At 42.5% G+C, this 17,458-nt stretch overlaps 1 protein-coding gene across 1 annotated transcript; it reads left to right on the top strand.

The window, feature by feature from the left end:
• The first annotated feature begins 14,072 nt into the window (after positions 1 to 14,072).
• Positions 14,073 to 16,594, top strand: LOC131251301 (cytokinin hydroxylase-like). Its single transcript, XM_058251944.1, has 4 exons — positions 14,073 to 14,439; positions 14,567 to 14,796; positions 14,945 to 15,186; positions 15,369 to 16,594. The coding sequence occupies exons 1-4, from the start codon at positions 14,160 to 14,162 to the stop codon at positions 16,165 to 16,167; spliced, it is 1,551 nt and encodes a 516-aa protein (XP_058107927.1). The 5' UTR covers positions 14,073 to 14,159; the 3' UTR covers positions 16,168 to 16,594.
• The last annotated feature ends 864 nt before the right edge of the window (positions 16,595 to 17,458 follow it).

The raw sequence follows: 17,458 nt of genomic DNA, 5'->3' as shown, positions 1-17,458 counted from the left end.
AAAGCAGTAAGTGTCGCTATGGTCCAATCTCTTACAGTAGGTGCACCACACATCTAATCGCTTAGGCTGTGTCGATGGAGCCATAAGCCTAGGAGGCGAATTTGCACTTGGCCTCTTCCCCGAGGAACAGTCTGCTCGGCAAATCAGGTTGAGATCTAGGACCCATGGGTACGCATGTACGGGATAGTCTATCTCCATCCTGCTCAGCTCGCATGAACATGCTCACTAGCTCAGTATAGTTGGGAATGCTAGTGCAACACATCTTCGTGCGGATCTCAGGCCGCAGACCCTCAGAAAATCGCTGCATCTTCATCGGCTCGTTTGCTAGTATCAAAGGAGCGTACCTAGCTAGCTCCGTAAAGTGGTTCTCATACTCTGCTACGGTCATCCCTCCCTGTCAGAGGCAAAGAAACTCACCCTCCTTCTCATTACGGTACGTGTGGGGAAAGTACTTTCTGTGGAAGTGGGTCTCAAAAGCTTCCCACGTCCATACATACCCAGCAGCCACTGTCCATAGGATGCTGTCCCACCATAGATTAGCCTCCTTCTCAAACATGTATGTAACTAGCTTAACTTGCTCTGCTTCAGTGCAGTGCAGCGGCTTCAGCATCTTAGAGATGCGATCAAGCCAGTACTCGGCCTCCTTGGGTCTGTGAGTACCCACAAAAGTAGGAGGTCGGAAGTGAAGGAATCGCTCAAAAAAACTGCTGGCATTCATATGCCCAACAGGCTGCACTGGTGGTGCAGGTGGGACCACATTCATGTTCTGGGCAAGGGCCGCCGCAATCGTGGTCTAAATCTGCTGCTGCTACTGCATTCGGAGCATCTTCTGCTCCAACTTATCAGGAGGAGGAGCCGCCTAAGGCATGTATGGCGTTAAGGTAGACGCACGGTTCTGTTCTGGAACCGGTGGTGCACTACGTGTTGGCCCATTGGTGGGGCAAGTGGCTGGTAGAGAATCCAGCATAGTCTCGTGATTTGGGCCCAAACTAGAGTTCGTATGGTTGTCACTTAGGGGAGGTGCCCCGTCGCTCGATTCGCCAAGTATAAGACGTGTCGTACTCCGAGTGGCCTTAGGTGGCATTCCCTATATACAACATAGGGTGTAACCCGTGTAAGGTTTAGCATAAGATACACACACTCATCCAAACATTATTCACATTCCAAATTAAAGGAAGCTTCATGCATTTCATTTAGCAAAATTGTCACAATACATGAGATATAGTCTTACATGGATCATGACAGAAGATGCATGTGAGCTATTCTAACACAAGTTTTAAACACTAAAACACACTAACAACCAACTAAGCCTATATAAAAGAAAACTAGTAACAAAGCAAACTAAAAGATGACTACACATATGACTAGTCGTCCGATTTCAGTGATGGTGGAGGAGCGCCCTTATCCTGCATACAACATAAGAGACACCTTAAATTTTTTTCTTCATGTAGGCCCGACTCTCTTCAAGCTTGGCCCAGGTCTCTCTGACCTCCCGTCTCAGGGCGACTTGGCTCTCCTTAATCTGAGCCAAGTGGGCCTCAATGGTGGCCTGATCATGGTGGTGCTCATGTGTAGCAGGAGGAGGTCCCTCATCAGACTCTTGAGCCTCCTCATCACCTTCCTGATCCCCCTCTTCATCACTGCCCTCATCTTCGCTGCCTTCCTCACCACTTCCTTCTTCTTCGTCACCACTCTCTTCCTCACCTTCACTTCCCTCGATATCTTCACTTTCTTCTTCCGTATCATCGCTCTGTTCATCAAGTCGGGCTCGACGTCGCCTAAGGCCAATTCCCATGTTGTCAAGCGTGTTTTCACTAATAATGTGGATTGGGGTGATGTCATTCACATGGAATCGAAAACAGTAGTGGCGGGCAATTTTGCATACAAGTCAACCAAAAGGTAGTGAGGAGCTTTCCCTAGTAGACCGCGTAGTGTGGATGATCTGGGATAGGACAAGTGTAGGCAGGCATGCTTTCTCTCATTACCTAACCCTACACAAGAAATCCACCATGAATCTTGTGCATTCGGTGGGTTACTCCACCTAGGATACACGTTATACGTGCATATGTGGTGGAGCAGGCAGAAGTTGTTCGTCATCTTGGATGAAGCGAGGCTATTTCCTTGCCTCACTAGCGAGGTTCTTCTCACTGGCGTGTACCACACCTCTTTCGACTCCCATAATGCGGGCAATCTCCTCCACGCCAATTATAGCCTCTTGCCTTCCCAAAGGGATAGAAAACTGAAGAGGCTTCAACAGGGGATTTTGAATGTGTGCATAGAAGGCGCGCATAGTGCCTTTGCTCGCATGAGTGTTCCCCTCAAATATGGGACCCCACCCATTTTTCAGGAGAAAGTCGATGACTGGATATGTCCCAAACAACTTCTCATCGACATGAGCATCGAACACGACCTTGCGGTTGCGGAACTTACCAAGAGTGACATCTAGCGATAGCGATCTCTCTAACGGAACTCGAGGATCAAGGTCTTACTTAAACCTTCGTTCACGCTTGGCACTCGTACTGGCTTCGGCGTTTGCCCTCTTCGTAGTACGGCGTGGTCAGCTCAACCAGGCCCCGTCCGAGGCCGCTCTCTTCCTTGTCATGAGAGAAATGAGCGTAGAGAGCGAGGAGATAGCGGTAAAAAACTCAAAAGGGGCCCTTGGAAGCGGAAATGCTTAAAGGATGAGATGGGTTGACGGGTTTATGGAGGGTTTGAGACACAAAAGGAGAGCCCTTGCACTCAATAGATGGAGATAGGAAAACTAGAAAGATGAAGATGATAGTTTCAAGGCAATAGAGGTGAGTAGATGTGATTGGGAGACACAAAAGAGGGTTTTGTGCTCAAATGGGTGGAAATAGTGTTGATGGGGAGATGAAATTGAGGAATAGGAGGGTAATGATGAACAAGATGGAAGATTTGAAGGTTGGAAGTGTATGGAAGAAAAGATTTGAAAGGGAAAGGAAGCTTTGGAGTGTTTGGGAGTGGAAATGGAGTGGAGGGGGTTTGCAATGGGTTAAAACAAGCCCAAAAAAGGTTAAAAGGGAGGGTGGAGTGGTCTCACACGTGTGCTAGGGCCCACCTGACCAGGTGCTATGAAGCCGGGTGGTGCCGCCGCCAGAACTCTGGACCTCCAGTGGTGGCTCTGCCTGGGGGTGGTGTCCACCCCTACCCGGAATGTGAAAAACACGTGGGACCCCCCTGGATCCCTCTGTAAATTACGGTATGGCACTCACATCTGTTTGAGGTGCTTTCGGACTTCAACTCGCACGTATTCATGCTTTTGGTGTGTTTTGAGCATGGGATTCGCTGAATTTTCGCCCAAACCATCGATTGATGGTTTAGAAAGGGATTGGGATCATTTTTACATGATCTTATACACATACGGGGTGAAATTCAACGGTCAATTTCACCCGTTGGTGAAACTGGGAATCTTTCGTTCGTTTCTACATTTTTCTCACCCCCACCTAAGTCAAAATATGTCAATGTGTGTCATGTTACCATAACCCAAGTCCAGTTTAATCCAAATCATGCTCTGATACCAACTTGTAATGCCCTGAAAATCAGGGGTCAAGCAGCAGCTCAACTCCCGAGTTCCAACGCATCACTTATGAAATATAAATAATGATGATTGAATGTTGTCCGTATTAGTGCATTAAACATGAATGGGATTACACTAAATCAACATATCATACTCCAGGGACAATTAGATTATGCAAGCAGAAGACTGTGATAGATATATAAAACATATAAGTGGTTGTAAGCCCCCAGAGTATGAACATGTCACCAGGTTAACTAATTACATTTTTTTTGGGTTAAATAATTACATGTATAGTCCCAAAATTTATAAAATGATACAATGTGATGGCATCTAATCCGTATCCCCGTAACCCGGTGATGCAACTCTAGGTCTACATAGACCCGCCAGAAAGTTGCATGTAGGAGGACTCCTCATCGTCATAAAAGTCAGGCTCCATCTTGTAAGCCTCACCATCACTTGCAACTACAACAGAGTCTAGTTAGTGTTTTAAAAAACTATCCCAGAGTGGGAGTGAGTGATCAACTCAGTGGAGCTATAAGGTAAAAGTTAACATGTTATGAATTCAATCAAGCAGTAATGATATAGCAGTACAACACTCATGTCCTAAGTACATTTGTTAATGCAAGAATGATATGCCATAAGGATACATGCCCTTGCTTGCACTCCCTCAGTGACACCATCTCACAATCACACATGCTACTCCCATTATGTTCTTCCACGTCAAAGGCACATGCAATGCAGTGCATGGTCGTGTTAGCCAAGTTCTTGATTAAGCTTATTTATACAACAGATTCGGAAAGTTAAGGTACCTCCCTTTATATCATTTACCTAAACAATGATCCATCTAGGGTCGCCAATCCTAGTTAATCACATACGATAGGCAAGTTATAAGGCAACATCACCCCTAATTTAAAAGCAGTGGATGAGCAAGTTCAGGTCACTACGGGAGGCTCGTCACCTCAGCGTATGCCTAATTTATACTCGAGGTCACTATAGAAAGGCTCGTCACCTAAGCATAGGCCCACAGCTCGAATACAATGTCCCATACCACCGTATTCGGCTCACGAGTTTGGATTGCTCAATGGACACTACGAGGAAGCTCATCAACCCAGCGTAGGCCAACAGCTTGAACCACAGTATCCCATACCACCATGCCCGGCTCATGAGACTTAACAGATTGTGGTACGAAGGTTAAACGGGCTTTTCATTGGTAAGTGGTACCTTAGATTAAAGCAATATCGTCCATACATGGTGAACATACATTGAGCCAATCGGGTTACTTGACAAGCTCGACTGGTACGAGCGCACGTTAAATAAATCAATATGGAGCGCATACACACTCCTCGTGACCTAACCACTATCGATAATCATCGTAAGACTCAGATTCACCGAATGTATCCGTTGTGGCAAAACTAGTTCGGCCACTGATTGTAAATCGTTACCGATTGCCTGGACTATGTATTAGTCCCAATCGTACTCAAATATAATAGGCATTCATATGTGATAGTCAAAAAAATATGTGACAACCAATTTAAATATAAATCTCATTTGAGCATTTTAACATACACATAGTGCACATGTTATCATACATAGGCATTGTATCCATAAATCACATAGTAGCGAGATAGGTTACATGAAGGAAACTGTAACTATAGATACGATAATTGAGAATCCTATCTCAACACCCTTATTAAATACATTTCAACAAGCAACTTCTCATTCAGACATTTTATTGAACACTTAGACTACCCATATCAACATACATGTAATAAATTAGTTATTACATATATTATGGCAAATCCTTTCACAAAGGAGTTGTCAAACACACACTAATCATGTATTCTCAATCAAAAATCATGACAAGCAAAAGTCATAATTCCATATTCGTTCAAACATTTTAACAGACACATGGAATGCATTATATTCAACATAGTTCATATAAATGTATAATACACGGACAACAACGCATCTAAGTATATGTGACAGCAATCAAGTCAGTCATAAATCATTAACTGACATTGAAAGACTTGAAAACCATAACCTAAATGTTTATAATTCACACCTTTCGTCAGTTTACTTGTTATGAATTCGGTTCGTACACTACGTCTCCGTCTACAGCACAACGGCTACCTAAATCACGAAATAGGTTAGCTATTCCACCGACTTCTCTATTTGGATTCCTAAAACATATTAGGGTTAGGATTTTTTATCCAAAAATGGATTTAGATTCGACGGTGTAGCGACACGGGAGAGATGATTCGGCATGTGGAGTGGTGGGAGTGAATCCCAGCAACAAACCACAAATCTCTCACACTTCTCTTCACTCTTTCCTCCTCTTTTCTCTCTTCTCTCTCCTAGGGTTAGAAAATTCGTATGGAATGTGAGAGGGGTGGGTTTAGGGCATTATATAGGCCCATATGTGGTGTTAATGGCCCCAAGGCCATGGTATACTTTGGATATAGCCAAAAGGCATCTGTTTCGGGCCAACAGAGCTCATCTGAAGGTCCATTGCTCGCATACGGTCTGAAGAGAGTTCCCTGATAATGGATCTATGCTAGGTTAAGACTTCAGTCTAATCGGATTAGTGGATCGATCGTGGAGAATCAGTTTCAGTTCAACGACTATTGTCACTCGATAGTGCCACAAGTACACTGACCTGTGTATGGAAATTTTCCTGATCCAAGAGTATAGTTGGGTCAAAATCTAACGGTCAGAAACTTAAATGTGGCCTGCAAGTGAACGGCCCAAATCACTTAAGTTTGAGTTCATTTTCTAAAGATATTCACATTTCTCAAACACTTCGTTACGGGCTCAAGTTGTGCGTTTCTGGATACTATTTGGACTCGATTCCCGCGATAGTTGTCAGGCCCAGTAAAGTGATCATAACCTTATAGTTTCGCGGTCATCGAACTTTCGACGCGCAATCCAGGTCCGGTATGGAGTTTCAGTGTGCTTTCAAGAGCAACTGGGTTTGGAGACTCTCCTAGGTTTTAAGGTAATGTTGAGTCGGTGATCCTAATGGTTTTAGGTCTTGAAGTTATATAGAAAGTGGTTCAAGATAATTCCACTGATTATTTAGTTTAGGACTTAATTAATTTTCGTCTAATTTCTATAAAATTCGGTCCTTAATGATTTCTACCTGAGGAGATACTCGGGTCTTTGTACAAATTTTTCCGAGACGTTACAGGCTAAAGCATTATTATCAAGGTTTTCCCATTCATCATCTTTCATGGTAGATTTTCACTCCACAAGAGCCTTAATCTCGCCTTGCTTGGTTAATAGGCTAATCATCTTAACCTTCCATAATTCAAAATTATTTTTGCCAGAGTACTTCTCAATATCAAACTTGTTGTTTCCTATTATTACTAATCCTGCAGATTCAAATCTGTACCCCAACGATTGCTCTAATACTACTTGTTGGGGATTTTTGCTGCGGAATCACACAAATCTAGATCCAGGATAGCAATCCAAGAGCAACAAGCAATCACAAGAGAACATAAAGATTTAACGTGGAAAACCCTTTCAGAGAAAAACCACGGCACAAAGCGATAAAAATCCACTATGAAATAAAATTTACAAGATAGAGGACTTTTCCAATTCGAACAATCTCGAATCTCACATTTGCTACACCATTTGATAACCTTAGAACCCTTTTAGAAACCCTTGGAATACCTTTAGGAAGCCTTAACATACCTTAGAATAGCCCTAGGAACCCCTATTTATATAGTTTATGAAACTCCACTTACGCACCTCTTTGGAAAATTCCAGAAATCGCGTCAAATTTACGTAATCCGTGCAAAATTCATGCAGTATCTGCGTAACCCTCGACTAGTCAAGACAGGGTTTTAACTAGTCGAAGGACCCCTTTGACTGGTCGAGCGGCCCGAATACCTAAAAGCTATGCTCGATGAACTTCGAGTCGAGTGACCCTCAACCCGTCGAGCCGACCCTTGACCAATCGAGCAACCTAGAACATTGAAGACATCCATGTCTGACAACATGAATGCCAGTTGTTAAAAACTTCTTTGGGGCGCAAAAGTTTTGGATCAAGCTGTTTATTCCCTTCATCAGGTCTGTATGACTTAATCAACAGGTTGGATGTTAAATAAATGTTATAGTGTGCCCATGAGGTTTTTAATGGTGGACATTCAATCACTACTAATTTTGCTTTCCTGTCGTGTGGTCCACTTAAGATTTAGATCGGCCTCTTTTATGGGATCAAGCCCTCAAATGATCGAGAAAAATGGATGGACGCTGATAAATCACATATCATGGTAGGACCAATGGAGCACTAACCAGCGTCACTAGCCAAACCGTGTCCCACAAGAATGGTAATGCGTGGGACCCTTCTTACTAACTTTTGGAGCTTGATTTGGTGGGCCTAAGCATGAGATATTCATCTAGCAATTTAAACAGACAGTTCATATTTATGAGGGACCAAATGGACATTTCAGTCCACGAAACGAACAATTGGGGTGAGACATGCGGAGGGGGAAGCTCTAATCCGTCCAAAGGATTTGCTTTCTATCATAAGAGTAGAGCTGGGCATCGGACCGAGTTGGATCGGATTGGGCCCAACCCGATTCGATTCGAAATTTGTAGGATGAAACCCGAACTCGACCCGATCCGGTACCGAGTCTGGAACCATCTTACTCAATCCGATCCGATCTTCTGCTAGCCCGAACCGATCCGAGTCCAACTCGATTAGGAAAATCGAGTCGGATCGGATTGGACAAGATTCGGATCATTATTTTTTTCAACGGTGTGAAAATTATTATTCTCATTGTTTCCTATGGTGTGATCTACTTTATTATTAAATACCCTTAAAATTTAGTATCAACCCTTAAATTGATATGGAAAAACTAATGGATGGTGGATAAACCAAAAAATTCAAGACGGGGCCCAGATAATTTACTCATTAGGATAAAATGGTGAAGGTCATGCTAGCTACATACATAGCTTCAACTGTGACTTCCTAAAGAAGCTTCAAGCCTATACTACAGCTGTCTACCCGTAAGTGTAGCTAGAAGACGCGCAGGCACTCTCCAGCTAACACCAAATGGGATTTTGAGTAAACTCTGTTGGGCCCACCATGAAAGTATCTGGTTTATCCATGCCGTCCATCCGTTTTTTCATCTTATTTTAGGGGTTGAGACCAAAATTTAAGCATACGCAAAGATCAAGTGGACCATACCATTGGAAACAGTTGGAATAATGACTTCCACCGTTGAAACCTTTCTAGGGCCCACAGTGATGTTTACTTCTCATCCAACCTGTTTATAAGATCACACAGATATGGATGAAGGGAAAATAGAAATACAAGCTTGATCCAAAACTTCAGTGGCCCTAAGAAATTTTCAATGGTATATGTTCAATTCACACTGTTTCCTATGGTGTGGTCCAGCTGAGGTTTGGATATACTTAATATTTAGGCTCAAACCCTAAAATTATTTGTTAAAATGGATGGACGGAGTGGATAAAATACATAAATCACGGTGGACCCCACAGAGTTTACTAAGTACGCTTAGCCTACTAACTTACTCAGTACGCAATCTCCTGCCAGCTAACAACAGCTATGCAGCTGCTCTTTGGTACGTGTCGCTCAAAGACGAGCACTGACGCTCCTTGAGCTCTGAGTTGTACGAACGGTTCAAAGGAGATCAAAGTTACATGGGCCTTACGGTGATGTATTTATTATATCTACACCATTCATCTATTTTCAGAGATCATTTTAGAGCATTATCCAAAAAATGAATCATATTTAAAGATCATTTGGACCACACCATAAATAGAAGCGGAGATAATGATTTTTTCACCGTTAAAAAATTTGTAGGATCCACCTACTAATATGAAATAAGGGAGGGGTATACCACACCCGGTGTGGTCCGGATCGAATCGGGTTCAATCCAAACGGATCGGATTTCGGTTCGGTTTGGTTCGATCGGATTTGCTACGCACCCGAATCCGATCCGATTGTCATTTGGATCTGATCGATCCTACCCGATCCTGACCAATCCGGGCCATTGATTCTGTTCGAATTGGGTCAGATCGGGTCCATTTTGCCCACCTCTATATACAAGAACCGACAAATGGAAAGTCATTTTCAGTAGCGACTTTGGCTTGTGAAGTGACGTTACCACGTTACATGGGATCCATCATGATGGATGTGTTGTATCCACACCGTTCATCCATTTGGAGAGATCATTTTATGTCATGAGCCAAAGAATGAAGTAGATCCAAAGATCAATGGACCCACTACAGAAAACAATGGGACAATGACGCCCACCACCGTTGAAACCTTCATAGGGCCCACCATGATGTTTATTTGACATCCAACCTATTTATAAGTTAACAAAGACATGGAACAAGGGAAAACACAAACATCATCTTGATCGAAAACTTTGGTGACCTCGAGACGTTTTTAAGGGTAGGCGTTCAATCCCCACTGTTTTATGTGGTGCGTTTCTCTTGAGCTTTGGATCTACCTTATTCTTTGTATCATTTCCTCAAATGATCTCTCCGAATCTATGGATGGTGTGGATACAACACATTCATCATGGTGGGCCCATATAACGTAGTGACATCGCTCCTGCGAGGTTCAGTAGCTAATCCGCGTCCGTTAAGCTACCGGTGAAACAGAAGATCCATGCGTGGGAAATGGAGCAGATGAGTGCGAATGGAGCTGTCAATGCTCCGTTTGAGGTGAGAGAGTGGACACATGTCTGTCGTCTCTGAAAATTTTAGGTGAAGATGCCTCTTTTAGATACAATGAATTTAATGAAAGAGTTAAGGCTCTTTTCCGAAATTGGAGACCAAAATCTGCCTCAATCACACCTCCCCGTATTTAGAGATGAAGGAGATCTTCAACAAAGACGTGCAAAAAGTGGAAAAAAATAAAAATAAAAAAGAGAGGGTACGTGGTCATACGTTTCAAAAGAAAAAGTAAATGCGCGTTAAAGAGTTTAGGAGTGGCCTGGTCAATCAGGCAAAACCAGCAGCAGAACCTCCGGCCAGTCACGCCTTGCCTGTCCATGTCCAGATAGACGGTGGAAGAGGGAACAGGCCCTGCCATTTTTGGTGGTGGACGGGAAGGGATCGAATTATTGGAGAAAATGGGCGGTGGTGTTGAACGTTTTTCATCCATTCACGCCAGTTAATTTGATACGTTCACTGTAAATAGCATGGACCACACCACTGTATACGTGTCGCCCATTTTTAACTCATTCTTAAATAGACTAAATCCCCAAACCCCGCCATACTTGCAGAGCATCTCGAAACTGGGTCTTAACTCATCAACAGACTACTCGAGTTTGCTTTCCTTATTCAAATTTTGTTTTGAGATGGCCGATCAAAACACATTGCCTTTCTGTCTTCAGTGTAATGATCTATCTGTAATGTGTCCCATCACGTGGACGGTTCGAAATGAGATAATGAATGCCACGTCCAGAAAAACCCAAAGGACTGACCATGGATGGTCGTACGCTAGTAGAACATGAATGCTTATATTTCTCATCATGGGATGGCCAAGGCAGAGATGGAAGAAGCTTCCAAAATTCCCTTTCCGGGACGAGGTAGTCACCACCTCATTATTGCTCCGCATGGCCCACTCATTAATTAGGAAATCTATCTCTCGAGATAGTGCTGGTAGCTCATTCTAATAACTTATTTATTATTCGATTAGTGAAAACTCAAATGAATGGAAAGAAGGGAAAGGGCGTAGCCTTGGAACAGTTTTTTTTGTTTTTTTGATATATATATACATATAACTAGTGTAGGCAGAAAAAAATCTTTCAATATTCATTTGAGTAACTCTTCAACACGAGGGCATTTGTACTTTGTACTCCAATAAGTCCTGTGCAGCCTACTAATGAAGAATTGCATGAATTGGGTTGTCCATTGTCTAAAACCCTTTTCTCTTTGTGCAGCCCCGTATGCATGTAGTCACATCATTTCCGGTTTAGTCTCTCCATTGTAACTCTATTACTCTAGCCATGTGCATTGTACATACCATAACCCTAGATAAGCCTTGCCCTTCTAAGGTAAATTTAAATGATTGGGTAATGATTGTATTTTGACATCAACTATTTTTTAAGTGTCCAAAGATGATGAGATATCTTATTATTAAAAAATCATTCATTTTTCTTGTCATTTCATTTTCCACCATCTAAACAGGCTCAAAAGATTAAGATTATGTGAAGATGGCTGAAAACAAGTGAAGCACAACCTTTTATAAAAGTTGACATCAAAAATAAAAATAAAAATGAGCCCATGGCTACATTTATGGTTGCCCTATAATATTCTAGCTACATGGGACTCTTATTGTTTTTGGATGGTTGAATTCTACAATGATGTGATGTAAAACTCACCTCATTATATTTTGATGCCCATTGAATAAATCAAGCTGTCAAATCATAATAATCTGTCAACCTATTACCAAACTCTATTGGAGAAGGTGCTTTGAGGTGGTATAGTTTTGTGGGCCCCACTATGATGTATGTGTTATATCTACACCACCCATTTATCTTGCATGATTATTTTATGAAAATAGAAAAAATAATAAATAAATAAAATGAGACATATTCAAAATAGAAATTAACCACACTTAGAAAGTAGTTGGGATTAATCCCTTCCAGATTAATCCCTTCCATTAAGAACTTCTTGCTGCCCATAGAAGTATTGGATGAAGGTAATATTTGGAGTCCCCTGCTAAAATTGATATTGCAAAATGAATAAATGGTGTGTGTATATATACGTAATCATATGAGTACATTACATGCGTGTCAAAAAATTGAAGCTGCTATGATAAACATTGGGCTTTAGTTAGGATTTATGTGGCAATGATATTCATTACCCATTTACATGACATTAAGGGAACTATTTATTTACAGTGATCTACCACTTCACTTTATTAGCCGTTTCAGGATTACCTGCGCTTTTAGACACCGGAGAGAGAATAAATGTATGCGTTAAAAGACCCAAGTAAAACATTGGCGCAGTCAAAGAGATGAGTGGCTTTCGTTTCCGAATAAAATAAACCCCTTTGTTCGCTCCATTTGGGAGAGGAATACGGTGATGGTTCACCACTTTTTGACTGACCGGAGATATCTCGTCCATTGGTACATGTGTTTTCTTATACAAGCTGAGCGAAACGGTATCTATCCCAGGGCCATTCTGCATCTAAAATGGCCCAACAATGGCAGTCATCAAACCGTTCAATATGGTTGAAAAAAGTCGGTGACCAAAATCAAATGGTTAAGATCACTTGTTTAGTGTGAAATTGGGACCGAGTTCAATCAATAACGATTTCTGTAATCTGGATGTTTTGGGTGGATGTATGGCGTATGAGATGACAACGTAGAAGTAAGTGGTGAACTATTGAAAGTCTAGTACGTACGTATGCATACTGAAATGGAATTCACATGAGGGGTAAAGACATGGGAGTGAGAGGTTCCTGCTGTCGGAAGCTACATGGGACCAACTGAGATGTCCCTGAGAAATCTACTCGGTCCATCAGTTTCTCGAGCTCATAATCCCAAAAATGTGGTAGATCAAAAACTTACGTGGACCACACTACAGGAAACAGTAGGATGGAATGGGGATACAATAGCTTTAGATCAGGCTAACATTTAAATTTTCAGTTCATCACGGTTATGATGACCTTATGAAAGGTATGGATGGCATATAATATTATGGTGGGCCCTGGGACAGTTTGACTGTGGATAAGTGTTTGATGTATCTCATTTTTTTGATCATGTCCAAACCTGAGCCGGAGAAAGTGATGGACGGAATGGATTTCTCACTGACATCCGGTGGGCGACACCTTGCTTCCCCCGGCATGAACTGCCCTTGGACAGGGCGCTGGCAAGTCGTGTCACTATTAATCACACGTGTTTCATTAGCTAGGGACCTACAGTGGAAGGGCCAACTGGATGAATGGTAAGGATTACATCCACCCTTGCCTTGTATGCGTTTCTCAATAAGTTAGGTGTCTTTTTCTTTCTTTCTTTTTTTTTTTTTTTTTTTTTTCTATATATATATGTTTTAAATTTCCAGGCAAGAATTCTATCATTTATACGGTAAAACAAGGCATGTGTATGGCACGTCTGTCCGTGTCTGAGCTCTTCATCAGGTAGGCTCCATCACGGAGGGACAGCTCCGGATTCGGGTTGATTGCTTGATTTTATACATAAAAACCGACGAACGGACAGCAATTGTGTAAGAAAAAAAGCAACGGCCCAAAATTACCAAAATAAAAAGAAAAAAAGAAAAAAAAAAAGAAAGAAAAAAGCAGAGGCAAATGTGTTATGTTGGGGACCGTGGGGATCATGTGATAAGTGTGATCATAGAGCGATAGATCATCCACCATAAGTTTCATCTGATGGAGAGTACGGATATGAGAGAAGGATTCCACGTGTGATGATTTGAGACACGGGATACAGAGTAATTGTCCTCCGTAGGCACATAGTTGTTTTTATTTTTTATTTTATTTAACTGAATTTCACTTTCCTGAAAGAAAAATGCCATATTCATGTGCTTATAAAAGATGCAAAGGGGGAAGGGGGTGGGAGTAGGAACATCCCACCGTAATCAGTTCTCTTCGGCCCTGTTGAAGTGAGCATCAATGGCCTGGATGATACTGTGGGGAGGGGCCTTCTTAGTCCTCTGTTTGGTTATGAGAGCGGTTTTGGTGACCATCTCCTGCTACTGGTACACTCCAAGACGCATCAGAAAGGTGATGGAGAAGCAAGGAATTCGTGGGCCGAAACCCCGCTTTCTCATCGGGAATCTCATGGAGATGGCATCTATCCTGGCCAAATCCACCTCCTCAGACATGGATTCTATCCATCATGACATCGTCTCCCGTGTATTACCGCATTACGTCCTCTGGTCTAAACAATACGGTGATATTTCAATTTCAATTAACTCTCTCCTATGTTGTTTCTCTGTTGATTGTTAATATCGATTATAATTGTGATGATGATGGGATTAGAAGAGGAATTGAAAAGAGTGAGGTACTGTGTTGGGCAGGGAAGCGTTTCATATACTGGAATGGGAGTGAACCGAGGATGTGCTTGACGGAGACCGAAATGATAAAAGAGCTCCTTTCCTCCAAATACAGCCACCTTTCTGGAAAGTCTTGGCTCCAACGGCAGGGATCCAAGCACTTCATAGGCAGAGGCTTGCTCATGGCCAACGGAGACGACTGGTTCCACCAGCGCCACATCGTCGCCCCTGCATTCATGGCAGACAAGCTTAAGGTACTGACGATGATGACGATGATGATGATGATGATGAGACATACCATCAAATTACAATCCCACCGTTTCGTCTTCTCCATCTTCCTTGTTTTCAAATTTTTTATTTTTTTTTTATTCTTCTTCTAAAAGAAATCGCTTTTATCTGCAGGGCCACGTTGGATACATGGTGGAATGCACCTCCAAAATGATCCAATCTCTAAATGAGGCCATTGAATCGGGCCAAACTGAGGTCGAGATCGGCAGCTACCTCACTAGGCTCACCGTAGACATCATTTCCCGGACGGAGTTTGACAGTAGCTATGAGAAGGGAAAGCGAATATTCCATCTCCTCACATCCTTGCAGCACCTCTGCGCTCAATCTACACGCCATTTATGCTTTCCTGGAAGCCGGTCAGTATCTTCTTCGATCATTCATCATAGACTCCCACCCTCTTTCTTCTTTTACCTGAAACACCCAAGTTGTACTTGAATTGGCTGTGGTTATTATTATTATTATTATTTATTTTAAAAAAAAAATCAATTTCAATATAATTTATTATTATTATTATTTTATTTTTTTTTATATCTCGCAGCTTCTTCCCTAGCAAGTTCAACAGAGAGATCAAAGCGTTGAAGTCGGAAGTAGAGAGACTGCTGATGGAAATCATCCAGAGCCGGAAAGACTGTGTCGAGGTTGGTCGGAGCACCTCTCACGGTAAAGACCTCCTTGGGATACTACTGGATGAGATGCAGAAGAAGAGGGTTGGTTTTAGCTTCAACCTCCAACTACTCATGGACGAATGCAAGACCTTCTTCTTCACAGGCCACGAGACCACAGCTCTCCTCCTCACCTGGACTACCATGCTCCTCGCCACCAATACCTCATGGCAAGACAAAGCCCGTGCTGAGGTGTTACAGGTCTGCGGCAAACAACCTCCCTCAGCTGATCATCTCAGCAAATTCTCTCTGTTGAATATGATACTAAACGAATCCCTGAGGCTGTATCCGCCTGCCGCTCTCCTCCCTCGGATGGCATTTGAAGATATCAGTTTGGGTGACCTCCACATCCCCCAAGGGCTATCCATTTGGATTCCAGTGCTTGCCATTCACCACAATGAGGATTTGTGGGGGAAAGATGCAAACGAATTCAACCCAGAGAGATTTGCCGGCAAGTCGTTTGCTCCAGGCCGCCATTTCATGCCTTTCTCAATGGGACCGCGCAACTGCATCGGCCAGGCCTACGCGATGATGGAAGCAAAGATCATCTTGAGCATGCTTCTTTCCAGTTTCAGCTTCACCATTTCGAGAAACTACCGGCACGCGCCCATCAGCGTTCTCACCCTCAAGCCCAAACATGGGATACAGATCCATTTGAAACCTCTCAACCCATGATTGGTCCAGGAATCCACCAAACCTTCTTTCCTAACTCATACCCAAGTATACAGCAAGAGTACCCAGTTACAGCGGCTTGAGTGATGCTTCCTTTTCCTTTCGTTTTTTTTTTTTTTTTTTTTTTTTTTTACCTTGGGAAGAATGAGAGTTGGAATAATAATTGTGGGAGATTAAATTAACAGAGAAAATAAGGAAAATAATAAAATAAATAGAAGAAGAAGAAGAAGAAGAAGAGGCACCAGGTAAATTGGCTTTATTCAATGGATACTAGAGGGTGTTTGAAGATGACAATTATCATCCTAAACATTATTTACTATTTCCAAGAACAGTATAGTATACTTAAAAGTCGACCCTATCTACTGTTATTCCGCATGTATACGCTAAGCAGGGGTATGGCGTGGGGAAAAGATAAGCATGTAATTGCAACGCCCGCAAAGACGGGAAGGGAATTATATGTGCGTCTTTGCTTGATGCGCCATACAATGATAGCTCGATTCTCCCCCAACTCAATTGATTTATGCAAGTGCTCCCTTTCATTTCAAAGCTCGCCAACTTGGCTAATAACAAACAATGTGGGCCCATGGCCTCGTTTTTTCAAATCACCACCACCCACCCCCATCATCTTCTTACACACTCACCGATTCTGCCCGCCGCACCAGCTGGCTTCTTTCAAACCACCCCTTTCTCATACCAATTTCTGCTCACTGGGCCTCAGATGCCACCATTTTCCGATCATCCCAACGGTCCATCTATCTTCAATGGACAGTGCTTCTTCTTCTAAATTTTTTAATTTTTATTTTTTATTTTTAAAAAAATGTCTTCTAAAAAAAAAAAAAAGCCTATGCTTAAAGGATATTTTTGGCCATTGATCCTTCCCTGCTAATGGTTTTATTTCCAACTTCTTGAGAACGATAATGTGTGGCTCACGGTTCACCTGGAGTCAATCTAGGAGATGAACGGTTGTAACCACGCAAGACGGTGCTGCAAGGGGGGCCTCTTGCAACCAATGGTAGATAGTCATGTGTTAACACGCATGCAAAACGAACCATTTGAAAAGAAATTAATCCATGATGATTAGGTCCCAAAACTTTTTTTATTTTTATTTTATTTTCTTCTCTTGCACGAGTGGGCTCCAAAAGTGGTGCGCATAAAAACAAATCAGGATTCCCTCACCCATCGAGGGTCGCTATCCCACGTGGGACTGGCCACTTCCCCCTCCGACTCATTAAAAAGTCAAAATGATAAAACCTTCTCAAAAAAAATACAACTATCATATGCTCCACCACCATCC

The sequence above is a fragment of the Magnolia sinica genome, chromosome 7 (genome assembly GCF_029962835.1).
Source record: "Magnolia sinica isolate HGM2019 chromosome 7, MsV1, whole genome shotgun sequence".
Lineage (NCBI taxonomy): Eukaryota > Viridiplantae > Streptophyta > Magnoliopsida > Magnoliales > Magnoliaceae > Magnolia > Magnolia sinica.
The sequence above is the reverse complement of the archived record's forward strand: the minus strand, read 5'-3'. Positions and strand labels throughout refer to the sequence as shown.